Here is a 27,349-nt window from a genome sequence, read left to right as displayed (position 1 = left end):
TGGGTGCAGATGAGCCACTGTCATGATGCCTCGGAAAAACTCTCTCAATCCCACTTTGTGGGCAACCAACAATGAATACTCCTAAGTCAATTGACGATTGGGGTACCATCAAGTGTCCCCTTGAGTTGGAATGATGATGAGACGGTTTCAGAGGGTCCCATTGCTGGGGAACATTAATCATACCCAGGGCACCTGGACCCTGAAAGAATTATCCTGCACTCAGAATGCAGGAGTTCTTCCTTTGAGAACATAGAGAAAAACAGTTTTCCTGTCTCCAGGTAGGGACGAATTCGGGGTTGGCCCTGTGGCTGGTGAACAGAGGTGACCAGTGTCAGGGCCGTGTGGAGGTCCTGTACAGTGGTCGTGGGGCACTGTGCGACGACGGCTGGGACATCAATGATGGCAATGTGGTCTGCAGGCAGCTGGGCTGTGGCTGGGCCACCTTGGCCCCAGGAAATGTCCGCTTTGGTCATGGCTCGGGCCCAATTGTCCTGGACAATGTGGCCTGCTCTGGGCAGGAGTCCTATCTGTGGAACTGCCCCCACAATGGCTGGAACTCTCACAACTGCAAGCACTTTGAGGATGCAAGTGTCATCTGCTCAGGTGGATCCTCACGATATTTGCCCTCTGGTTTTGTTTGTTAATTTGTCTAAACTATTCCTTTCAATGTTCTATCATCTTCTTGATTTCACCGAAGGGCAGGTGTTTCCCTCATAGCTTGACAGGAACCTGCATCACCCATCATCCTGGTGTACCTCAGGTTTAGGCATGGACCTCAGCACCTTCTTTAAGGAAACCTGTAGAGCAGCCGAGCGTGAGAGGGCATAAAGCTTTTGAGTTCAAATCCTTCAACACTGTTCTTTGTGAAATCCTGCCCCTGAGGTGTAGTTTACACCTCTGCCGCCAGGACCACTCCCAGAAAGTCTTCCTTGTGCTAGTGAGGACGGTCCTTCAGAATTTCTGTTTGTCCTGAGCCTGGGAAGCTTCTTTCTGCACATCATTCGTGGAGACTGATGTTGTGTCCTCTTTCTTTGTAGCATCTACAGGAATCCCTCCTAATACGACAGGTGAGTAGCTGTGCCCAGCCCAGCATGATTCCTGTCTGGAATTCAACTCTCGTGTTTCCAGACATTGAAAGAGAGGATCAGGCTCTTCTCTTGTGGGACCCTGTCATTCCCTACGGTTACCACCAGCTGAGTCCCCAGATCCTTGACTCCTATTTAGTTGAGACTCCAGGCCCATCTGGATCCCCCGCCTCTCTCTATTCCCAGACTTTGATTAGAGATTGTACAGTGGAAAGGCTCTTGCTCTCCTCTCGTCATTTCAGATGAAAGTAAATATTTAATTCAGAATTGGGAGCATTTGAGAAATAGGCACCAACAGAACTCCTAATAGTGCTTGTGTGTCCAGAATTCTTTCCTGTTGGGAGAGTCATCCCCAACGTGTTCTCTACCCCACGGTGGAACTAGTCAGTGCCAAGTATTTTGGGAAGTAATAGTGGCATACTCTCGCCGATCTGGGCCTTTCACAGTGTATAGTGGAATTGGTCAGACTCTAACGTGTCCTCTAATGAGAGTTACCATTGACCTTTCCTTATCAAACTAACTAGCATGGAATGAAAACTTTTCCACTAAAGTCCTAAAATTACTTCATTTTCTTTCTACATTTTGGCGCCCTTCATCTACAACCACTCATGGTAGATATCACGTTTTCCACATGTGGACACAGGGTTCTCATCCCCAGGCAGGCTCTCCATTCAGTAGATGTCTGTAAATGCACAGCCCTGTTGAATCTGAGCTTGTAACCTACCCACCCTGCTCCACCATGTTGCACCCAGGCTGCACATACACACATCTTGCCTCTACCTTCCAGAGAAGGCCTTTTATCCTCTTTACCTGGTGGTTAACTCTTATTTCAATTAGGAGTTCTTCTTCCCCTTCTTTTCAGGAATCGAACAAGGTATTCTTCAAAGGATCGATTTATAGACTTTTGTATCATGGGGTATCTCAAAAACTCTGAGAGAAGGAAGGAAGACAATAAATGGATCATTTCTCAACTAATCAATTCTATACAAGTAAATTTTCCATCTTGGAATGGCTATTGCTAAAAAGATTTCTATTTTCTTAAGAACTGATATGGCCACTTGTGGATGTCCTTGAATATTTTCTTCCCATCATTTTAATTGGCTGCCTTTGATCTCATTACGCAGCTATGACCCCCAACAAGTTAGCCGGACCCCAGTTGCTGAGGCTGACCTCCTGCATCAGGGCCCAACTACCTTGTAAAGAGTGAGAGCATTGAACATGGGAGGTGGAAGTGGGGTCTCTGCAGACTAACTGCCCAGATTCACTCTTGCTCTTCCCACATAGAATGAATGCAGTGGCTCTGTTGGCCTGTCCTTGGCCTGGTAGGGGCATTCCACCTGTTGGAATGTCAGCTGTCAGACCCAGCAGAAAGCAGGTGTGGGCACTGGGACCTAGGGTGGGGATCCCTAGTCCTGATTGGTTCATGGCAGGCCTTGGCTCTGTCTACCTGAAGGCACATGGAAGCATGAACTCAGTTGGGATAGTCTGAGTTTCTTCAGCCTTTGATCTGGTAGGGAGACCTGTGTGCTGTGTGTCCTATTCATGTTTCCTTTTCACAGTTGCTCAGCCCCAGTCCACATGCCCCTTAGCCAGGTGTGTGAGTGCTCGGCACCCTATTTGGAATGGCCTGTTGCTTCTGTCCCATCCGCCCTTATTCTCACCAGTGTGGGTGAACCACTGCTCTTTGTATAACCAATGGGCTCTGTTTGTGCCCTCCATCACTGGGGTCTCCACCAGGCTGTTCTTAACTAGATAGGTGACTCATGAGTCCCATATTTCCATCAGTCCTTGAGTTTTCCTCTAGTCCTTTCAAAGGGTCCCATGAGATGGTTGCCTATAAGTCAGAGAACTGACCAAGTATACAGTAAATTTCACCTGAGACGCAATCCATGCTGACAAGTTGAGTGAGAGGATGGTTGCTGGTGCCCACTGACCTCCTATGGAAGGGTCATCAGAGCAGGCTGGATCCTATCCCCTGCTCAGGGCTTACAACAGCCTCAGACTCATCAGGGTCATGTGTATATGCAGAGTGTCAGGGACAGAGCTCAGGGGATGGGAGTGGAATAAGTGATGGCCATGTTCCGGGTACTAGGATATTTGATCGGTTTCAGGTGGGCCCACCACACCCCAGATTCTTTTTTTTTTTCATATATATTTTATTTATTTGTTCATGAGAGACAGAGAGAGAGGCAGAGACACAGGCAGAGGGAGAGGGAGAAGCCAGCTCCACGTAGGGAGCCTGATGTGGGACTTGATCCCGGGTCTCCAGGATCATACCCTGGGCTAAAGGCAGATGTTTAACTGCTGAGCCACCCAGGTATCCCACACACCCCAGATTCTTTCTGTCCAAGCTTCAGAGTGTGGGAGACCCCTCAGATATACATGTCTCGAGTAGGGAGGTGGCACAGTTTCTTGAGGGAAAGGAGAATCTTCCTGGCTTAGAAATGGATGTGGGGGCACCAGGTTGTTCTCCTGCATGGCCTTCATCCCAAGTAAGTGGCTAAGCAAGAGGCTGGTGGAAGGAGTCAGGAAGCAGATGTGCACTTGTCACACTGCCCACCAGAAACACTTTTCAAAGACTGTTTCCCATTATGTGTGCTTGTCTTTTACCTTTGTTGCCTCTTCTGGGCACCTGGCGCCCCTCAACTGCATTTGTAAATGCCACAATAGATAAATATTCCCATCCATCCTCCCTGGCTTATTCTCTGCTTCAGGATGAAGTTTTGGTTTGGAAATGACAGGAGGAATCTCAGGGTGTACCTTCCTTATCCTTGTCCCATGGGTGTGAGTGTGTGCCCATGTGTGTGTGTTCCTATGTGTGTGTTTGTGTATGTGAAGGATGGGAGGTGGAGAGAGGGTTCTTTGAATACAAGATCCTAAATCTGATCACAGGGGGTGGCCACTTGGTTCCAGGGCGATCCTGGGCTGATGCTCAGTGAAGATCTTTTCCAAGATCTTCTCAGTGTGAATCCTGGAGGTGACTCAAGCATAGCTGGGACTTTGGTTGTACCCCCAGGCCTTGGGGTAGAGTCCCTGGAAGACAGTGGCAAAGTGCTGCTGCTGTTGCACCTTCCTTGCCAAGGTGTCCTTATGTCCTTGGACTTTGCTAGAACCAAGCCAGGACCCCACAGGAGCCACTAAGCTGCCCCGCTGAGTAGTGGCCTTGGCCTGCCCTCAGTAGCTATGGGGGTCCATCCTCAGTGTGTCCAAGGTGGGGTGAGTTTGTCTTCCTCCTGCCCTCTATGAATCATAAGGTGCTTCTCTGCATTGGAGCATCCTTAGGCCTGGGCTGATTAGGACATCTCTGGTCCGATCCCTGTGCTGACGATGAACCTCTGGGCACGTGCAAAGGTGACCGCCTGCCCAGGGCCCACTAGCCAGGAGGAAGCCCCTGAGTCTGCCACATGCCTTTAGCCTATGACCTTAAGACATCCACAGACCGGAGGTCTCGTTCTTTGTCCTGCTAGGGAATGAAACAGGTTTGGCTCTGAGGCTGGTGAACGGAGGGGACCGGTGTCAGGGCCGCGTGGAGGTCCTGTACAGAGGCTCGTGGGGCACCGTGTGCGACGACAGCTGGGACACCAATGATGCCAACGTAGTCTGCAGGCAGCTGGGCTGTGGCTGGGCCACATCAGCTCCAGGAAATGCCCGCTTTGGTCAGGGCTCGGGCCCAATTGTGCTGGATGACTTGCGCTGCTCTGGGAATGAGTCCTACCTGTGGAACTGCCCCCACAATGGCTGGAACTTGCACAACTGCAGGCACTCAGAGGACGCAAGTGTCATTTGCTCAGGTGGGTCCTCATGATATTGGCCCTCTGGGTTTTTTTGTTATTTTTTCTAGAAAAACTCTTTTTCTTTCACTGTTTTCTCGTATTTCTGAGTGTTACTGAAGGGCAGGGGTTTCCCTCATAGCTTGAGAGGACCCTGCATCACCCATCATCCTGGTGTACCTCAGTTTTATGGGTGAACTACAGCACCTTCTTTAAAGTGCCTGTGGAGTATCAGTGTGTGAATGGGCATAAAGATTTTGAGAACAAATTCCACAGCACTGTTCCTTGGGGGTATTTACCAGCTCTGCTCCTCACAACCACTCCCAGAAAGTCTTTCTTGGTTCTAGCGGGGACAGTCCCTCAGAGTTTTTGTTTGTCTGGAGCCTGAGAGGCTTCTTCCTGCACAGCATTTACAGAAACTGATGATGTGTCTTCTTCCTTTGCAGCATCTACAGAAAGCCCTCCTACTACGACAGGTGAGTAGCTGTAGCCCAGCTCAGCATGAATCATGTCTGGAATCCGACTCTCACGTTTCTAGAATTGGAAGATAGGACGAGGCTCATCTCTTGGAGGACTCTGGTATTCACTACAGTGACCAGCAGCTGAGTCCCCAGGACCTTGGCTCCTACTTAGTTGAGATTACGGGCCCATCTGGGTCTCATGCACCTGCCTGCTGCCAGGATTTGCTCAAAGATTCTGCGGTGGAAGGGCTTTTGGTCCCCTCTGGTTATTTCAGAAGAAAGTAACTGTTCAGTCAAAATTGGGATCATTTGAGAAACATGCCCATATAAACTCCTAGTAGTGCTTGTGTGTTCCAGAATCCCTTCATGTTGAGAGAGCCATCTCCAAGTGTTCTCTACCCCATGGTGAAAACAGTCAGTGCCGAGTATGTTGGGAAGTACAAGCACCATACTCTAGCCCATCTGGGCCATCCACAGTGTAGGATGTAATTGTCCACCACCTGACAAGTCCTGACAGGTCCTCCAATGAGGGTTACCATTGAACTTTCCTTACCAAACTAATGAACATGGAATGAAAACTTTTCCACTAAAGTCCTAAAATTGTTTCATTTTCTTTCTAGATTGGTGGCGCCCTTCATCTACAACCACTCATGGTAGGTATCACATTTTTCTACCCGAGGGAATGGAGTTCTTCTCCCCAGGCAGGCTGTCCATGCAGTAGATGCCTATAAATGCACAGCCCAGTTGAACAAGGGCATGTAACCTACCCAAACCTGCCCCCCCATACATTGCACCCAAGCTGCATGCACACACACAACCTGCCTCTACCTTCCAGACATGCAACCTTTTTATCCCCTTCCACCCGGTTAAGTTTTGTTTCAATAAGGAGTTCTACTTCCCCTTCTTCAAGGAAATAGAATAAGGTATTCTTCAAAGAATCGTTTAAAGGCTTTTGTTTCTTGGGGTATCTCAAAAGCTCTGAGAGAAGGAAGGGAGACAATAAATGGATCATTTCACAACTAATCAATCCTTTACAAGTAAATTTTCCATCCCAGAGTGGCTATTGCTCAATTGCTTTCCATCACTCTTAAGAAATATGGCCAGTTGTGTATGTTATTGAATATTTTCTTCCCATCATTTTAATTGCCTGCCTTTGGTCTCATTACATAGCTCTGACCCCCCACAAGTTAGCTAGTCCCCAACTGCTGGACATTTACATGTTTATATTTCTTCATTATTATGAATGATCCTCTGATGCAGAATATCATTATAAGTCTTTGCATATCTTCCCAATTTTTCCTGTAGGAAAGTAATAAATTTACTGGACTAAAGTTAACATAGTGCCTGGTATATAGAACGTACTTAACAAATACTGACTCTTCTTATGTGAAATATTTTAAGGTCTTTGCTGTATTCTTTGCTGTACATATGGTCCAATGGCCTTCAAGCATGTTGTAAATTTTCAGAATGTTTGAAAAGAGAAACTGATCTCCCCCCTCAAATGGCTCACAGTAGTTAATATCTTTTACTGGATTTATGATGTAATTACAGGTGTAACAGGTCCTTCAGTGGGGAGGTTCAGTGTGTAAAGAGGGCATATTATCAGGGATTTTACTTGATCAAGGGATGAGGGCATTCTGTACAAGATGCTGCTTATGCTGAGGCACACAGAGGAAGCAGACTCATTTGCTGACATGTCTTCCAGCCAGAAGGAACACTTTGAAGGCCTGGGTGGGAAGGAGCTTGGCTATTGGCAGACCATTCAGAGTTTTGTGCACAGGTTAGGACTCTGACCTTATCTTAAGGACATTTGGATGTGTTGACAAGTTTTATGCTAAGGACTTACAACATCAGATGTCTATTTACAAAAGATCATCCATGACTTTTATGCCAAACTATATACTTCCTGAGGGCAGAGACCATATCTGCCTTTTACCTTTTTGTATACCTATTACCTAGCTTTGTATCTGGCATAACATGTTTCTAGAAAGAATAAGTGAACACATGGATGAATGGGTGAACATTTAATCACAATTGGCATTTTGATACATGCATCAGCATGCACATATGCACAAATGACAGCACGCTTTATACCCTCCCTTATAACATCCTTTTTCACTTGAGTATAGGATACTTTTTTAGTGTCCCTAACATTAACCTTTTTATGGCATTGAAATTATTTTTATACCATAAAGTTTAATGGTCACACAGTTCTCCATTCTATGGCTATATCCTGATTTAATTAAACAATTACTAATCACAGAACAAAAGAATTAATTCTTTCTAAATCTGTTTTATATACTTAGGTAATCACATGCAGTAACATTTTAATTTTATTTTATAATTGCCCCTATTACATTTTTAGAAATCTATAATGCATATCTTCTGCTCTGAAACTTTAGCCTCATCTTTCATTACTTCCCAATGTAGAAATAGAATTTATAGGTAGGCATATATTAAAGGCCAAATTATCCTTATGAAACACTGTTTTTCCAAGGAAGGAGAGGAAATATTTGTAAATAATACATCTGATAAGAGACTTGCATCTAGAATACATAAGGAACTTTTACAAGTCAACAATAAAAAGTCTAATAGCCCAATGAAGGAATGAGCACAGGATCTGCACAGGTATTTCTCCAGGAAGATATACAAATGGTCAATGGCACATGTGAATATGTCTAACATCACTAGCCATCAGGGACATGCAAATCAGATCCACAAAGAGATACTACTTCACACTCAGTAGGTTTGTTAGAATAAAAACGTCGGGTAATGACAAGTGTTGGTGAGGAGGCAAAGAATTCAGAACCCTTACACTATGCTGATGGGAATATAAAATGTACATCTGCTTTGAGAAACAGTCTGGTGGCTCCTCAAAAAAGTTAAACAGATAATTACCCTATGACCAGGTGATTATACTCATAGGCATATACTTAGGGGAAAGGGAAGCACGTGTCCACACAGAAACTCACATATGACTGCTCAGAGATGGGCAGCTTTGTTCCCAATGGCCCCAAAGTGGAAACAACCGAATGTCCATCACAGTGCATGGATATACAAAATATGGTCCATGTATCCAACAGAATATTACTTAGCAATAGAGGGAGGTGAAGTCCTGCTGCTTGTTCATATATGTTACAACAGTGATGAACTTTGAAAACAAGATGCTAAGTGAAAGAAGCCAGTCACAAAAGACCACATATTGTAAGATTGTACATATAAGAAATGTTCAGAATAGGCAAATTTGTAAAGACAAAGTACATTAGTGGTTGCCTTGGCCTGGGGGGGGCAAAGAAGAATGACTACTGTTGGGTCAGTGTTTCTCTCTGGAGTGACAAAAATACTCTTAAAATGACTGCGGTGATGGCTTTAGCACTCCGAATATACTAAAAACCATCAAATTGTACAGTGTGCAATAGCACACAAACAGACCTATGGATAAGAACCAAACTCAATTTATATCACCACCGAGTATCTAAATATTTTTAAATGGTCTATTAAACTGACCAACGAAAGTTTGAATGCTTAATATTATTTATCATTATGTGATAAATAATAAGAGCTAATACTGTTGGGTGCGTACGCTGTGCCAGGCACTGCTTTCGAGGTTCACGTGTCTTGTCTCATTTAATACACACGGGAATCTGATGAGGCAGATACTAGTTATTAGCCCTCTCATTTTTTCAAATGAAGAAACTGAGGCAGAGAGTTTCAGTAACTTGCTCAAGATCATGGAGCTGGTAAAGGCAGAGCCAAGATGCAAGCCCAGGCTTTCTGTGGCAGAAACCATCCTCTCGACCCCACTTTCCACTGCTTCTTGTCAGCTGGCGGGAGACCCTACAGAATAAATTACTTTGCAGAGAGCTCTCCGTGGGTCACCCCTCCTGCTTAGCTCAGCCACGATATCCCTGTCCTCCACTGGACAATGACAATAATCACTTTGTTGTTTCTTGGGATTTTTACTACAAGGGGACCCATGTTCCCTCTGAAGCTTGGGTCACCTCTTGGCAGAGAGCTGCTTTTCTAGGTAGATCCTCAGATCAAGGCCCCCAATGTGGGCAGCCGAGGACCAGGCCTGAGAGAGGAAAAACTGAGTCATGTTGTAAGATGGGAGGATGAAGCCTGAGGACTCTTACCCAGAAAACAATTGCTTGTTATAACACACCTGACACCTGCCATGTTGGGGTGTCGCTCTCTGTCTCCTCTATAGGACAGTCTACAGCTTGTGGTGGCTTCTTATTCAATGCCAGTGGGACCTTTTCAAGCCCATCCTACCCTGGATACTACCCCAACAACGCTGAGTGTGTCTGGGAAATAGAAGTGAACCCCGGCTACCGCATAAATCTGGGCTTCAACCGTCTGCAGTAAGTAAAACTCAGATCATCCGGTGAAGGATGGTCCTCCATGGATGCTTTTTCACTCTCAGGTGACATTACGTTGCTCTGATCCTACCATGAAGCATCAGGGCAACATAGGGAAGCCCTGTGATCTGATTGAGGAAGAGCACAAAGAAAATTTCAGACTCAATGACATCACTCATCAAAGCCCAAACTATCTGTAAAATATAGGAACAATAGAAATTTCAATGTCAATATGAGTCCACTTTTTTTTCCTTACAGGCTGGAGATGCATAGTAACTGCGCTTTTGATTATGTTGAAATCTCTGATAGATCACTGAATAACAGTAACTTTCTGGGGAAAATTTGTAATGACACCAGGCAAACATTCACCTCTTCCTACAACCGAATGACTGTTCGATTTCGAAGTGATGCCAGTGTCCAAAACATCGGCTTTTCTGCTTGGTATAACTCCTTTCCTAGAGGTGCGTTTGAACTAAATCCAACAGAAGTGACCTTCGAGGCTCGGTGTGTTTAGGTGAACCGTGCTTTTGGGTGTGTCATGGTTCTTATGTAAATTCAAAGAATGGCTCCAGCCATGTGCTGCCCTTCCTCCTTATCTCACAGCCGACTCTGGTAAACCAAGGCTGAGAGCCGTGGGGAGTAGTGGACACACCCTGGCCTTGGATTTGCCACTTCCCAGGTGACCTGGTGACTGATCTTGCTGAGCTAGCATGTCCCCATCTGAAGGGTGAGGGGGGTCTTAGCTCTGTGGTGTCTTTAGCCCGTTCCAGCTGATCTTGGAGATGTTCGTCCCCTGATCAATCCCCTGGTGACTTTGGGGGTGAGAAAGGCCCACGGGGTATTTGGCCTTTGAGATCTGTTGTGGGAATGGTCATCAGTTCTTATTCCATTTGTCTTTCAGATGCCAGCTTGAGATTAGTCAATTCCAACGTCTCCTATAATGCATGTGCCGGGCGTGTGGAAATTTACCACGGTGGCAGGTGGGGGACGGTTTGTGATGATTTCTGGGACATTCAGGATGCCCAGGTGGTCTGCAGACAGCTGAGGTGTGGATATGCAGTATCAGCCCCGGGAAACGCCTATTTTGGGCAGGGCTCTGGCCCCATCACCCTGGACGGCGTAGCATGCTCAGGGACCGAATCTACCCTCTGGCAGTGCTGGAACCAAGGCTGGTTCTCCCATAATTGTGCACACAGTGAAGATGCTGCAGTCATTTGCTCAGGTACCACAAGGTGTCATTTGTGGAAGGCCCCTTTCTCCTCTGACCTACTACGGAGGGGATGCTAAGGGCTGGTGGCTGATGGTGTTTGTGGCTGAGTTCTGGGGGTGGAGGTGGACAGGAGCTTTATAGCTGTGCCCTTGGCCTTCCCCCTCTGGGAGACCATGCAGGGACCACTTTGTCTCAGGCCCTGGGGCCGTTTTGCTGGCCACACAGCTGGCATATGTGTATGTTCTCACCCTTACATTTGCTCTGCAACCTTTAGCTATGAGGTCATGTCTGTAAGCCAGTTTCCTCCTTTTCAAAGAGGAGATGGTCATGATGCACCTGCTGCCAATGGCGATTAGAAACCTAAGTGGCTCATGTGTGTAAAGCCTTAGAACAATTCAAGACAAGTGAGAAATGAGGACTAAGTGATGGTGTGACCTTGGCTGTGGCACTAATGGCATCACCCTCAAGCGATGATGAGGCGGGGGGAGAAGCTGGGGAGACCTTCCCAAGGCCTCCCCCTGGTAACACAGATCTCCATAGCAGTAACTCCACGAGTCATGGTGCACTCACTAAAAAGGTCAGACTGAGTCACACAGGTGTGTCCCTGCCACAATCTGGTCCCTCCTCCAGGTACACTTCAGTGACTGACCCTTTTCTCCTATCTCTTTTCAGGAATTGACCCAACAACGCCTGGTAAGAACCCGTGATTTCCACCCAGCCGCCTGGCTGGCCCTCTCTGCTGCTGGTGCCGGGCATGCCACCCACTCTCCCAGGAATCGCCCCTTATGCCTTCCCTGGCACTGGTGTCCCCTGCAGCTGGTGTCTCCACCCGAGGAGGGCTGGCCCTCTCCCTGGGCTCCTCTTTGACCATCAGTCACCTGGCCAGCCTAAGAGTCAGATCTCCGGTTGGTCCCTAAGAAGGGCCAGCCTCCCGTGTAGGTCTTGCCTGTCCCCTCGGACACCAGACTCTGGTCAGTGGGTGCTGCTTCCTCACTGAACTCCATGTAACCAGCCAAAGCTCCTGATTGCTCACCTGGAGCTGCTGCTCAACCTGCTCTAAGCATTTTCAGCCCACTCCTGGCTCCTCAGATCTTTCCCCTCGATCCCCACCTCAGCCTTGCCCCCCACCCCCATCTCCATTCTTCACATGGCAGCAGGGGGTGTCCTTAGGAAATCCCAAGTCAGTCCCAGCCTCCATGCTCTTGGACCCTTCATGTGACTCCTCAGGGCTGTCGGGGTGCAGATCCCCATAGCTGAGGACAGTCTCTAGGGCTCTCCATGATCCACTTCCTGCATCTGTTTGGTTTCCTCTCCCCTCCCTGCTCCATCCACAGTGATGTTCCCTAAGTGTGCTATTACTCTCAGGCCTGGTCCCTTTGCACAGGCTATTCCCTCTGCATGGAACCCCCCTCTCTACTTTTTTTGCTTGACTCCTGCTCTCCCCGCCCCGCAATTACCTGTCCCTTTTCTCTGCTCAGTCTGGGTCAGGAGCCAACACTCTGGGCTCCCACCATATCCGGGCTTACCCTGATCACAGCCCCATCCTGTTAGGCTGCAGTTTGCTCTTTCCCGTCCACCACTCCAGGCTGTGAGCTCTCTGAGGGCAAGGGTTGTGAACCCAGGGTTGGCACATTTCTGCACAGAGCAGGTGAGCACTGAACAACTGTGCCGACCATCCCAGGAAACTGACTGTTATCTTTTCTCTCTGTCAACAGCTCTTATTCAAGATGTCACAAGCCCAAACAGTAAGTTCTGGGCTCCCTACAAACCCTGCTTCCCTTCTTCTCAATGACAGTGCCACTGGGTGGGGCACCAGGGGAGAGGGTTGGGGGACAGTGACAAAAACGAGGAGACATCTTCCGTAAGTAGAGGCTCCCTGGACAGTCTGGGTCTATGACACTTCCTGCTGAGTTTCTGTCTACGGGGTTGTTTAAAAATTTCCCTGAAGGGACCGTATAGTGGGCTCTGGGGGCCCTCCACATTTTTCCATTTCTTCCCAGTAGCAAATTCTTCCTGCGGAGGCTTCATGTCCCAGCCATCAGGGCACTTTTCCAGCCCATTCTATCCTGGGAACTATCCAAACAACGCCAGATGTGTGTGGGACATTGAAGTCCCAAACAACTACCACGTGACTGTTGTCTTCAAAGATGTCCAGTAAGTGTGTGGGTGCAAAGCAGAATAGGTGGGGCACCTCGCAGATAGTTTAGAACATGGTATCTAGCCCTTCAGGAGAGATGTTGGCCCAATTAACATGTTCTCTTACGGGTTCAATTTTTTTCACTGAGGACAGAGGCAGCCCGTGGAGGTGGGGCCAGGATGACAGCCCTGCTTCAAAGTCCCAGGTCTGTCATGGATTTGCTGTGTGACCACAGGAAATCACTTAAGTTTCCTGACCCTCAAAATAAGGGAATAAAATATCTCCTTTCCTCTCATTGCTGGGTACTGGAAAGATCATGAAAGAGAAATAGATGAACATACTTGGAAAATGTTATCCAATGGGGAGGATGACTGTTAGGAGTAATAGTAGCGCACAGAATCCTATTAACCACACCAGTTTTTTTTTTAACCCTTTTATCCTCACTGCCTCCTTTTTTGAGGAGGTGAGTTTTGGGGGGTCAAGCAAAGGTAGAGAAATCTCTGCTGCAGAGGCTGGTTTATCTGTTCCTCATTCCACGAAGAGTGGAATCACTGCTTTAAGCAGAGGAAATAGCATCAATTAATATACAAATAGCCACATTAATATACGATTGGTCCAGGACACCTGGGAGGCTCAGCAGTTGAGCATCTGCCTTTAGCTCAGGTCGTGATCCAGGGGTCCTGGGATCAAATCCCGCATCGGGCTTACAGCTCCTCTGTGTCTCTCATGAATAAATAAATAAATAATATTTTAAAAATATCTATGATTTGTCCAAGGAGGGGGTGACCATACAGAGGTATGAGTATTTTCTGGTGTCACAGAAACGGGGTGCCATTATTTCTTCTGTAACAACCATTACTGAACACAATAGCCTTCTCTCATGCATTCTGGTTGCTGTGGCCTTGCACATCTCTGTCTTGGACATTCAGTTGCTATCTCTTTGCAAAAGATACAGTTTCATTTTAATCTCCTCATCATTACAATTCATTTTGGATTTCAGAGACTATACTTAAAGCTCATGCAATCCTATGGAGGAAGGTTGACCACCTAATCTTCAGAGAGGTTATTTGACTTGTCCGATATTTATTAGTTTGGTTATTTATTTCTATCACTGTGGATTCATGAATATTTATTTTATTCTGTGGGAAACCAGTTTCCTTTTGAAGAAAGTTGAAGGCAGGTTGTGATCCCTCCTTTCATGATTCAAAGGGGTGTCAGGAGAGGGGCTATAGATTGCATATGTGTGACCCCAAAAGTTAGGACGAAGATCCATGCGTGGAAGTCACAGGGAGGTGAATATCATTCTATTATTTTTCAACTATGAATTTTGTCACAAAGATGTGACACCCCCCTCCCTGAGATCTGACCCCCTGCATCAAATCCTGGTTGAAAGCGAAGCCAAAACTGTGTTCTGTCCCTGCAGGCTTGAAGGTGGTTGTAACTACGACTATATTGAAGTGTTCGATGGCCCATCCCATAGTTCCCCTCTGATTGCCCGTGTTTGTGATGGAGCCAAGAGCTCTCTCACTTCGTCATCGAACTTCATGTCCATTCGCTTCGTCAGTGATGGCAGCGTCACGAGGAAGGGCTTCCAGGCTAACTACTACTCCAGTCCTTCCGATGATAACACCAGTAAGTCCTCTCATGGGGGCTCGTTGTGGGCGACACCTCTGCTCAACCCTCCTGTGGTTGCAAAATAAGAAACTAGAGCAGCTTTGTCAGGTCACCAAGGCTTGATCTGGTGCTGAAAGGGGCCATGAGCAGTGGTCTTGGGACTCTGGCTGCCCAGAAATGAGGTCAAGGGTCAGAACTGGATGATGGGCAGTGTGGTGGTCTTACTGTGATCAGCACAGACTAAATATAAGACGTGAGGTCATACCTTCAGCATATGGTGGAATGTCAATATCAAAAATACAAGTGACCACCTGGCCACTATGATTGTGTCTGGAGACTTAGCATATTTGGCTTCTATCTGAAGATAGACTAAGCCAGTCACTCAGCCACTTCCAGCTAGTGGTCACAATTTGAGCTGTTAAATGGGTTGATTTACAGATTGGCTTAGGGACTGGGTAAGGTGATGTCTGAGCTCTCTTTTGCAGTCAGGATTTTAAGCATTGACCCATTCCATAGCTAAAGACTTTATAATATCTCCACCATTCAACTGGAGCATTACTTTACGGATAAATGATAGGTTGGCAAAAACATTTTACTCATTTCACATCCTGCCTCCATTTCTCCATCAGGGGAATCCAAAGTCCCTGTGCCCTCAAAGGGGCCTTGTGAGAATGACACTGACCTGAGCCATGTAGCGTTTGAGGGGTTGTGGTGAGGCCTATTCTGATGTGGGCCATCTCTGTCCACCATCTTGGTCATTGCATCTTTATACGGGAGGAGTGCCTAGTGGGCTTGCTGGGGTGCTGACTGTCTGCATTGTTTGCCCTTGGCCACCAGAGCTGCTTTGTCTGCCAAACCATATGCAAGCCAGCGTGAGCAGGAGCTATCTCCGATCCCTGGGCTATTCTGACACTGAGGTTGTCATTCCCACCTTGAATGAAAGCTACCAGTGTCAGCCCCAAATAACGGCCAGCCAGGTGACATTCAAAATTCCGTACTCAGGCTGCGGCACCATCGAGCAGGTAAGTCTAGGACTTCCTACTCTTTCTCCTACTGAGACAGAGGATGTATGCTGTTTCTTGAATTCTGGGGAACCCAAAGATATGATGATGGTATATCCGGTGTAATTAGGGTGAAGATTTAAATCTGTTTAGTGGCATGATACAAGTTACAGCCACTTCCAAATGGAAGAATGAGAAAGGAAGATCAGCAGGCTATTTTCCACTCCACCGTCAGGCACAGAGAGTGGATGGCAGGCTGCCACTCACATCAGCAATAACCATAGAAGCTCCAGGTTTTGTAGGGCCTGAAGCTTATATAGTTTGGAATTGGGGTTGGTGAGAGGGAAGGGTACCTCATGAAGCAGAAGAATGCAAACATATCTTACTTATAAATCTTACAAAAACATATGGCTGTGCCAGTACACTGCTAGGCCTTGAAAGAACCTGGGCACAGGGGAGGTCCTGAGGCTGAGGCTTTATTAGCTTCACAATAAACCAGCCTCTGCAGCTGAGCTATCACCATCTAGGGTGACCAGCTGTCTGGTTTGCCTGGGACTTTGCAGATGTTGGCATGAGAAAGTCCTGTGTTCCACAAAACACCTCAGTCCTGAGCAACCTGGATGGTTGCTCAGCCTCTCAGGGCCAGACACTAGGATTAGCTGGTGTCATACCCCTCGGTTGCCCATCAAGTGTTCTCTCATTGTTACCCTACTTTAAAAATAGGGAGGCTGGACCTCGAAGGGTCAAGCAGGTTGGCCAAGGCCACTTGGCCGAAAAGTGGTAGGGCAAACACTGGACACTGAGAATCTCAAAAACCTTACACTTCGTGAAAGAAGCCAACCACACAAGAGTACCTCCTCTGTGATTCCATTTCTATAAAATCCAGGAATGGGGAATAAATGTCTGATGGAAAGCCGATCTGGTTGGAGGAGACTGCCTCCAAGCGTCAGGAAGGAGTGAAGTTCATGGAAATGTTCTGTACCTTCTTGTTATGGTTATTGTCAAACCTCACTGAGTTACATGCTTACAATGGTTGCATTTAATTCTATGTAGATTTATTTGAAATCATCTACTCTAAATTCTGAATTTGGGGATGACACCTAAAGAATCATTTCAAGATATTATCTGTCAGGGAACAGACATAGTGCGAATATTTTTATGAGGCTTGGGACTGCAGTAAATACATAACATGAAATGCTCAAGTATGTTCAATGTGCATGACCCATAGGTTCAGAGGGCATCAATTTGTCATTCACCAAAGACTTACTGAGCATTTGCTATGAGCCATCACTAAGCTAGGTGCTAAGATGACACTGTTTGTTACCTGGCAAAGTCATTCCTGATCCTTTGACACATAAGACACAGTGGGAGAGTAAGGGGAGTCATTTAGCCAAGCAGATTGGCCTGTCAGCCATGGGTAGGTGCCTAAGCCTAACAGTCCACAGTTACCACTGTGGCCACCTGGCTCCTTTTTCTCAGATATCAGATCTCCTTCTGAAATGAACTGAATGGATAGGGAGACTTACGTTCAGAGAAGGGTACATACCAGTCACAGCGTGCAGAAGTTCTAGGCAGCCCTGCTTTTATATTTAAGTGTGCTGTATTTCAGGCCTGCCATGAGTTTAGTCAGTGGGAGTCAGTACACCAAAGATGATTATCCCTCCTGGTTGGAGAAGTACAGCCCAGAGACTCTGACGTCTGAGCCACCCCATCGATGTTCCTTCGTCTCCATTAGAAGCCACCAAAGCAACGTGCCGATGCTGGTTCTTGTAAGGTGGTTCATGGTGGCCTGCACATGCTACACTCTCATTCTTCCATTAATTTAAATACCTGCCATCCTCTACTGGACTGAGTGCCTCAGGGCAGGGCTGTTGTTTTACTCATCCTGGAAGCTCCCAGTGGTGCTGGTATGGAGCCTAACCCCTGTGTAATCAGGTTATAAACTGCTAATCTGTATGCCAGCCACTGAAATAAATTCTAATGACTTTTGAAATTCTCAGGGCAACTTTCATCCCCATGTAATAATAAGGAAATGGAGGCTTACAGAAGGTAAGCCACTTGCCCGAGGCCACGTGGTCATGATCTGCTGATCCAGGATTCAAAGGTGGACTGGCATGATCCCCAGCCAGAGCCATCCATACAGCTCCCCCAGGAGCCTCACTGAGTGCTGTCAGGCGAATGTTGGCTCTCATGGCTGAGTAGGCAAGGTCTCCCCACCACATGAGAGGGATGTCAAGGTGGGACTTACTTATCTGTAAGATGTCCCATTACATCCTGAGTTCCTTCCAAACTGAGCAGGCATCTAAAAATGAATTTTAATCTAAAGTCAGAACTGCTTCTTGTGATCAAGAAATAAACTTCCATTCCATGTTCATTGCTTGGAATGGATTCAGAATTTAGCTTGAGCATGGAAGCCATAGACAAATGTGAATTCCAGGAAGTCTTAGATTTTAGCGTACAGAATTAAACTAAAGGCACCTCAGCTTGTCTTTGAAGGGGTAACAGAGTCAAATGTATATGGTTTCTTTTGACAACCACTGGCACTCACATATAAAGCCCACTCTTTTTTTTTCTTTACATTTTTAGAAAATACAGTGAATTTTCCTTGCATGGATGGAGGGCATAGGAGACATGCAGTCTCTCCACCCCACCTGAGGGATGCCTTCCCCGGACCTGAGTCCAGAGTATGGACTCTGACACTCCCCTACAGGCCTGGGCTGCAGACACCTCCCTGGCTGCCCAACGAAGAAAAAGGGATGGCAAAACCATTTTAAATTATTTGTTAAACTCTTCTCTCTTCATACATTTTTCTGGAAGAGACAAATTCAGAGTTGAGTTATGCAACTGCAGGCATGAAGGGAAAGCCTTTCCAACACACACCGTTCTGAAGAACAATGATATTTAAGATGTTCAAGTGCTGGCTTGAGTAGAGAACTTGTCCAATCTCCCAAATGACCAGGAATGGAGTTTTGTTCTTGACAGGGTGTATGACTAAATGTGACTACTTGAAAAACCTCTTTTTTTTTTTTTCTTAAGAGTAATTTGGCCTCACATTTTAGGACTTCTTTTTTGGCCACCATGGTGTTCTTTTTGTGCTTGTTTTTGCCAAAGTATCCATTACTTATGGGAACTCATACCTGGCTAGCAGAAAGAAGTTTGCTTCTGACCATCACCACATTGGGAGGGAAAGTGTTCCTCCCTGTTTCTGCCTGGCAATGACTAGGCTTGTGCTTATCTAACTTGGGGCCAAATGATCATGACCATGGAACTTCCAGAGGCCTCATTCACCTGTATCCTCTCAGCCATCTGGGCCCCATTCTTCCTCCATCATGGTACTTTTGCTGGGCCCTGCACCCAATACCTTTCATCATTTATGGTATTTATTGATGTTCCTGACAGTATCATTGACACTGTACCAAGCCCCGATCGCATCATTTTTTTCCTTGAGATGCTCACAGACCACTGGGTACAAGACTCTCATTCCCAGAAAGTCACCATTAGGCACATCAAATGGTGTGAGAGACCAACATTCTTATGAATTTGCTGCTTGCTAAAAGACACAGTAGGAATCCATCCCATGGTATGGGGAGTGACAAAGCAGAGTGTGACAGGAAGTGTTCTCGTTTTGCTCAATTGTCCCCATGAGATTCTGGGGGAGCCCCTACCCCAGAGATCAGAGACCCATTTCAGCTAGAACTCCATCCTGTGTCTCTTCCACTCCTGTAAGTCTTAGACACCAAGCTGCAATAGCTACCAAACTATCCAAACAGCACAGTGAGAACTAATCCTACCATCCCCTCCCTCAATACATGGCCTCCTCCCTTGGTTTTTCCCAGCCACAGTGGGAATGAAACAAAGCAAGTATGAAAAGCCCTGAGCCATGGAGTCTGGACTCAGCTTGGCCATTCAGTAGGGCAAGGGGTCATCAGACTTACCCATCTTCTCATGGGGAGCTGCTCCCAGGAGGCCCCAATACCTGTCCCACCTGCGGTCCCCATCACATAGTAGAGGAAGGGGTTCTGTGAAAGAAGGGAGTCCTACTAGTTAAGCAGCATGCCCAGCCCAGATAATTGGAGCCATGGCAATAGGTATGTGCCTTCTCTGTGTGTTCCTGTAAGGGGTTTGAAGTCTGGTTGAGTCACTTCCCTCTCATGGTAACCTAAATCAGCAGTGAGCTCCCCTTAGCAGGTGACATTTACTTGACTTTGCTCTCCTGTCTTCCTCTCCCAGGTCGATAATGATACCATCACCTATTCCAACTTCCTCAAAGTAGCTGTTCCAAGTGCCATCATCAAGAGGAAGAAGGACCTCCACATTCACATCAGCTGCAAAATGCTCCAGAACACCTGGGTTGACACCATGTACATTACTAATGACAACATCGAGGTCAAGGAAGTGCAGTATGGCAATTTTGACGTGAACATTTCCTTTTATACATCCTCTTCATTTTTATATCCGGTGACCAGCACACCATACTATGTGGACCTAAACCAGAACTTGTACCTTCAGGCTAAGATCATCCATTCTGATGCCTCCTTAGCCTTGTTTGTGGATACCTGCGTGGCATCCCCATATTCCAATGACTTTACATCTTTGACCTACGATCTAATCCGGAGTGGGTAAGGAGTGTCTTCACGGGGCAAATGTCAACCTTCACCTGACAATTCAAACATGAGTAGCTCAAAGTCTCAAGGATTTGGGTTCTGATAGATCAACTTAACCAGTCAGGTTGTCATACCTGGTTAAACATATAGGAAAATGGATGTGTGGAGAAGTGAATGAGTCACCAGGGGTCACCAAGCAGGTTAGCTGTAACTGGGATTAGACCCAGGGGACCAAACTCCATAAGAAAACATGTGTGCCTTGATTTTGCAGATCAAGATTGAGATCCCAGCTCTGTCATGTACCAGGTGCATCACTCTGGGCAGGCAATCATATCTCCCTGAGCCAGTCTCTTCACCCATAAGATGAGAATAGTGATGCCCACATCATAGGTGGTAGGGAGGATGAAATGGGAAGGAGTAGCTGGGGCCCTGGGCAAAGAGCATGCATGGCAGGTCATCCACAAGGAATGTTGTGGGTAACCAGGATCTCTTGACCTAGCAGCTGAGAATGGTGGTTCTAACCAAGCTCAAGAGATGCAGAGACCAGGTCAATGGTGCCCAGGCTGGGGTCAGTGGTGCCCAAATTGGGCTCCTCTACTACAGTCCTCCTTCCCTGGGTGACAGGACTCTGGTGAGGTGGGATTTGCCTCTTCTGAGCTCATCAAGGGGTTCTGGGACATTGGGATGTACAACTCCCATCCCTATCCTTTCATCTTTGTCCATTGGTGTGTGTACCATTTCTTGGATTATAATTTGACCTTGACACCTCAGTAACAATCACATAGAAGTACAATATAGAGGTTGTACTGATAGGCTAAGGGGCTCTCTAAGGAATCAGGGTCAGGAGGTTAAATTTTACACCTCCCTGAGCTACTAAAAACAGTACCTTTTTCCAGGGTCAGTTTGAATAGGTGTTGAGATAGGTGTTGAGGCTTGTCTTGTTTAGTCTATGCCACTGGTTCAATTCACAGCAGCCCCCTTGGCAGCAAAAGTGGGGAGAAGCTTACCCATATTCTCTTTCTGCAAATAGTAACAAAGTGACATTTGAGTTTATGTCAGGTGATTGAGATTAACACAAATGAGTGATTTGGTTCTTCTTTGCTAAATGATTCTTTTCAGTCAAATTCTGGCATATATGTATGTAAGATAATGCAATTTCCTTGGGAGAGGATGCATGTGGGGGTAGATGTGAATCCAGCTGTCTTTGGAGTACAGGGACTCATTGACTATACCTGAGCACCAACAAGATCACCCACCTGGATGCCCATTAGAGGAATCTGGAGCTTCAAGCACATCCGTGCCCAGGCCCCACCTGCACATTCTCTTTACTTAATCTGTCGTGGGGCTTGAGTATCTGTATTTTAAAAATGTCCCCCAGGGATTCTGAAGTGCAGCCTGGGTTTTGGAGCTCTGACCTACACAGACCACCCTGACTGTTGTAGTTATATGGGAAATGCAATTATTTCCTAGTAGCCCCAGGACTACCCTGACCTCATTTACAACTGTCCTACTTCCTGACGAGGTTCTGGGTACTTTCTCTCTCACCTTTGCTGCTAAAGTGACTCCTGTGAGAAAAAGAACATGGTATTTGAGAGAAAGTGCATTGAAAGCAGAGGAAGGAAGCTCTGGAAGGCAGAAAGAAGATATCGAGTGAACCCTGGGCCACATTTCCAGGCAGAATCAGGCTGCCTTAGTGACAGCTCCCATCCACCTGCAAAAAATTTCCACCCTATACCTCATGGACCAGTTTCTTTGCTCTCCTCTTTGCTACTCCCCCCGCCCCCCACCAAATCCTACTGTGAGAGATACTCATGGGTGATGCAAGCTGCTTCCTGGACTGAGGGTAGAGCTGGGAGATGCTCCTCATGCATATCAGAGTATGAAGTTTCTTTCAGGGGATTCTTAAGTAATTTTCCTGCTAACACCAGTGGAGATGAGGCATCTGAGGGAATAAGGAGATGGTTGATATTGGATTAGGGAGTACAGGAGAGTACTCCAGCTCATGTGGCAAGTACAGCTACCCAGGGCTTAGGGCCAGTTGAGGTGAGTCAAGAGACATGGCCCCAGAGACTTGGGCAGGGCAGGACTGGGCTGGGGGTGGGGGTGGTGGCCACCAAAGACACCAGAGAGTAGTGGAGTGTCACCTTGCCTGGCCCTGAGACCGGGAAAGGAAAGGAGCTCTAATATTTGTGGCCCTCTCCCTGGGTCCTGCTCCTTCCCTGACTCACCTGGGTCACCAGGGCCATCCAGCCCATGGTCCCTGAGCGCTCACCACACCCTATGGAGCCTGCTTGTCTATGTGGAAGCCCTGGGCTGATCTGCTGCTCTAAGATGCTGCTGACTTAGCAGAGCTGCTGGGATCTTCCCGGAGGCTGACAGCCAATGTCCAAACCCCACGTTCTGCGGGAAGGAAGGTGCAGCAGGGGGCGTGGGGTTCCTGGCCCAGAGGAAGCCTTGGGGTTCCACGCTTGACCCACATGCATCACGAAGAAGATCATGCATCCACAGCTGACGGGCTGCCTTTTCTCTTCTTCCAGGTGTGTGAAGGACCAAACCTACCAATCATACTCTCAGCCGTCGCCTCGCATCGCCCGCTTCAAATTCAGTTCCTTCTACTTCCTGAAGCGCTTCCCCTCGGTGTACCTGCAGTGTAAAATGGTGGTGTGCAGAGCCAACGACTCCTTCTCCCGCTGCCGCAGGGGCTGCATCATGAGGTCCAAGAGGGACGTGGGCTCCTACCAGGAGAAGGTGGATGTCATCGTGGGACCCATTCAGCTGCGGGCCAGGAACATCTGAAAGAGAAGCCAGGCGAGGGGGCCGCCCTCCCACCCCTAGGGCCGCACCCCGTGGGGACCCGGGATGTTTCTTTGTGTCCTTGCACCTGCCAGGCCTGCTGCTCCTCCAGGTGATTCGGAGTTTGCTACACCTGCCTCTCATCTTCTTCCATGGACTCCTGGTTTGTGAGAGACCATGTGTCGTGCTTGGTCAAGAGACTTCTGGCCTGCGACACAGACACATTTGCCACCTTTATCTTCTGGGTTCTGAACTCCCTGAACATCACACTCCTCGTCTGTGAAACAAAAATGTTAATATTTACCGGTTAGGACTTGAGGGGGTGCAATAAAATGATGTTAACCTGCCTTGACGTCTGCCTGGCTCAAGTGCTTGCGTGTGATGTATGGTGGCTCTTGTTACTGTTGTTATTGTCATCAGTAGCAACAACATGGACATTAGCGATAATTGTATTGCTCATGACAGTGGTAACAAGAGGCGCCTGGGTCCCCAGGTAGGGCTGTGGGGATGCAGGCAAGACTGGCTCATTCCAGCTGACATTTTGGTGGTCAACCATTCCAACTCTTCATCTAGAACAGGGATCGATTTTGCACTCTGCTGTTTTGTTGTGGGCGTGGAGAGGAAATGTCATCAGACTGATTCCCAGGATTTTTGGTCCAGACTGAGGACGGGTCAGCAGATGTGTAGCATCGGTGACAGGCATAGGTGTGGCATGGCAGTAGTTGTCACAGCCCTCCTCTTGATTATTGGTTCCACCCCATGGGGCATATTTAGCATCTCTGTCTCCTTGTGTCACGTATTCAGACAGTAAGCACGTCCAGCTGATTCTAGGCTCTTACCTCACACAGGTACTCCTTGAAGGACTATTATGTTCCAGGAGACAAACCAAAAAAGATCAAAATCCCTGCCCCCATGGAGCTAACATTCCTTTGGAAGGGGATGCAATTCAGAAATAAGTTGAATGCCTGGTACCTCCAGTGGGGGGAGCTGTGGAGAAGACACAGGATATGATGATGGGTGAAGGGGGCCCACAGGGACACTGCCCACCTCTCTCTCCTCTCCCTTCTCTTCCCATGGACTCTGCAGTAGTTCAAGGCCAGAGGACCTCTTGCCTGGGAAACTTGTACCCATTTCCTAGCTGAACTAAATGTCCCACCTTCCCCTCCTCATCCTTCTAGAGCCTCTGACCACACTTGGACTCTCAAAATCCTGCTAACTTCCTGTCTAAAACCTTTCTTGGTTGCCACTGGCTGACAAAACACTGAAATCTTTCTGACCAGCCTTTGGGATCTGGACTCAATTTTCTATCTGGTACCTCTTGCTTGTATTCCGTTTCCCTCTCCCACCACACAAACAGTTCCACTTGCCATCACCCTGCCTTGAGACCACCTTCCTTGCTTATCCCTCCCCTTCTCCACTGGGCTCATCCTGATTTCCACCCTCCTCTCCTTCCCAGACCTGCCAGTGGTTGATGTGGGGAAGCAGGCCAGCCCCAAGGGACCTGCTTTCACCCTGGGGAAGAGCATCCTCATGGCCAGTAGCTGGCCTCTGAGCCCTAAGATGTGAAGCCAGGAGAATGCACATGGTGCTCAGACATTGACCCCACTTTATTTAGAACCCATATGAGAAAGAAAGAAATGAGAGCCCAGAGCCTGGCACCCAATAGCACTCTAACACTGTTTACCTTATCACAGCTGCATGGTGAGGTAGGGGTACAGACAGGCAGGGCTGGTTTTCCTGGAAATGCAGACTAAAGGTTGAGACAAAATGTCAGATGAACAGGTGGAAACCCTGCATCTCCAGGGAGGAGCGTATAGCAGGTAGGCAGAGCCAAATTGTATGGCAGCTGTACAGATAGGTACAGGTAACAGCTTACAGATACCAGACAGTGGATGGTTAATGTGGACAAGACAGAAGAGCAGAAGTATGGCTGTTGGTGACCAAGACGTTGAGCCAAGCCCAGGACTCTGCACAGAGACTGTAGACAGGGCAGAGCCAGACAAGTAGTACACCATGGCAGTAGGGACCTACTATCTGCACCACACCAGGGAGGGGGGAAATGACATGGGCTGCTGTGATTTTCAGTAACCTCCTGGCAGTACATGAAGATAATTCCAGGGCTTTCAAGCTGCTATGCCTACCTGAACCCAGACCAGTTATAGCATAACCCCTGCAGCTGGGCCTGACGTTGGTGATTTAAAATCTCTGGGAGGTTCCTAGGCAGCCAAAATTGAGCACCACTGGTGTAGGAGTCCATAAGTCCCTCCCACCGAAGAGGCCGTTTGGGGCCTTGCTCCTGAAAAAGAGCAGAAGAGGTAAAAAGTCAAGGCTGTGCACATAGGAGGACTCCATAGTCAGGACCAAGCAGGCTTGCCCTGAGTGCCCATGCACTTTCCTTTTGGAAACCTGTTCAATTTTATTCTGAAGAGACCCTCTTAAAATGGCACCACCCAGAAGTACCTTATTTTGACCAACACCATTTCTTCAGCCTCTGTAATCAATAAAAGCATGGCGAGGAGAGATGCCAATTTAGCAAATTCAGCATCTCTTGCCAGGGTGGTCTTAAGCACAGACTGAAATGCAATCCCCCTGACAGCTGTGCTGGTCAGGTATTATCACCACCTCCTGGCAGGGATGGACACCAAAGCTCAGAGAGATGAGATAGAGCAGAATCCAGGCAAGCCAGGGCCACGGCAGGCCAGAGAGGCTGCAGAGTCCAGTCCTGGGACACTCAGTGCAGGGTTATCCTCTCTCCTGTGTACACAGCCCCAGGCACCAGCAGCCGAGGGACACTGGCCTCTCAGAGAGGACACAACTATTCCTGTATCAGACACTCCCATTTGCAACTGTGTGGAGAGTGGGACCCAGGATTTTTAAGAAAAACAGGTGTGAAATGAGAGGTTCTCGGGTGGTACTGATATCCACACACATCTACAGCCCAGCTGGTTCTGGGGAGACCTCCCTGTGCCTGGGGGTCCTCCAAGCTCCATACAGCTTCAGGACTTGCTCAGAGCCTCAGCTCCACTCACTTCAGAATGACTGACACCCCAGAACTCTGCCCCCAGACCAGGAGAACAGCAAGACAAGGTCACCTTCCCCTTCTGGGGACACAGCCTGCCTCCCTGCCCCTCCCAGAGGAGCAGCCTCTCCAGCTCACACTCCTGACATTCCTCCAGGGAACACGAGAGGGTGACACAGCTATGCCTTGGGGCCTTTTGCTTCTAGGGACCTTGTTTCTTTGTTCCCTTTGGGTGCCAGTGGTTGTCCATTATAAAGCTCTTCCATAGATTTTTGCCCAACCCCAGGAAAGGGCTGCCTCTGCCTCTTCACTGTAACTGTAAGGAAACCAAATCCTATCCTGATGTCAAACAGCAGAGGGGTTGGGTATGTTTCCTTTCACCCTGATTCCATGGCAGACTAAGGAGGCCGTCCAGCAGCCCCCTGGATTCTGCACTCCAGCCCTGTCCCTGAATCAGGCACCCACAGGATGACGAGCACAGGGCTCTGCCCAAGGTGGGGGCTCAATTCCAGGTGGGTTTGATCGAGGTAGTTCCGTGTGCCACACACGGACAGTCTCGGCTCACACTTGCTCCGGGGGACCAGGGGTTGGACCTGAGCTTCCTCTTCATCACTGTGTTTGGCTGGGACATAGGGTGCTGGTGTGCGTGCAGCGGGAGGTGGCCTAGCTGCCTGCAAACTGTGGGGAGGGAGGAGCTCAGGGCAGCCGGCTGTAGTGGGGTGCTGCGTCTGTGGACAGCTTGCATTCTGCAGTTAACCACAGCCATTAGGAAAAATTAAATGGTAGGAACTTCCCATATTAGTACAATTCAGTAAATCACATCCACAGCAAAGGTAATAAACACTCAGACTCATCATTTCATAATTATTCGCCTCCATTCTTTTATTATCTTTCCCTGAGCGCTCTCTATGATCGTATCTGGTGGAAATTGTATATATGGGGAATGGCAGCGCGTTCCTTCCCTGGCTCAGTGACGCTGTGCTGACCCGGATGCGTCCAGGGTAGATGGTCTGACAGCAGGAAGATGAGGCTACGTTTCAGAACTATGCCCATCACCAGATATTAAGTGGTTCCCACCCCACCACGTCCACATTCCCCAGGAAAGGGACTGCTGGAGCTTGGAAATGCCCTCCAGTGGGATCCACTGTACTGATTCCTCCAGCAGCATCACATCCTAGGAGAAACTCCTGCACCTCAGAAGGCTTGGCATCTGCAGCTACTGGGTGGGAGACTCCCTCTGAGCTTGTACAGGCTCTGGTGAGAGCAGGGCCCACGTGACACCCAGACAGGCCAC

The 27,349-nt window shown here is 47.9% G+C and overlaps 1 protein-coding gene across 1 annotated transcript in view; it reads left to right on the top strand.

Moving 5' to 3' along the window:
* Positions 1–23,383, top strand: part of DMBT1 (deleted in malignant brain tumors 1) — a 146,918-nt gene extending 123,535 nt beyond the window's left edge. The window contains exons 68-80 of the mRNA XM_072804709.1: positions 4,553–4,876; positions 5,302–5,331; positions 5,937–5,969; positions 9,527–9,680; positions 9,936–10,138; positions 10,579–10,899; positions 11,560–11,580; positions 12,603–12,632; positions 12,888–13,041; positions 14,448–14,656; positions 15,476–15,660; positions 19,870–20,258; positions 22,781–23,383. Of these exons, the coding sequence (XP_072660810.1) occupies positions 4,553–4,876; positions 5,302–5,331; positions 5,937–5,969; positions 9,527–9,680; positions 9,936–10,138; positions 10,579–10,899; positions 11,560–11,580; positions 12,603–12,632; positions 12,888–13,041; positions 14,448–14,656; positions 15,476–15,660; positions 19,870–20,258; positions 22,781–23,039 (2,312 nt within the window). The 3' untranslated portion in view covers positions 23,040–23,383. The remainder of the gene's footprint in view (positions 1–4,552; positions 4,877–5,301; positions 5,332–5,936; positions 5,970–9,526; positions 9,681–9,935; positions 10,139–10,578; positions 10,900–11,559; positions 11,581–12,602; positions 12,633–12,887; positions 13,042–14,447; positions 14,657–15,475; positions 15,661–19,869; positions 20,259–22,780) is intronic.
* The last annotated feature ends 3,966 nt before the right edge of the window (positions 23,384–27,349 follow it).

The sequence above is a fragment of the Canis lupus genome, chromosome 29 (assembly GCF_048164855.1).
Source record: "Canis lupus baileyi chromosome 29, mCanLup2.hap1, whole genome shotgun sequence".
In the NCBI taxonomy this organism is placed as follows: Eukaryota; Metazoa; Chordata; class Mammalia; order Carnivora; family Canidae; genus Canis; species Canis lupus.
This window is presented reverse-complemented; position numbering and strand designations above follow the sequence as displayed.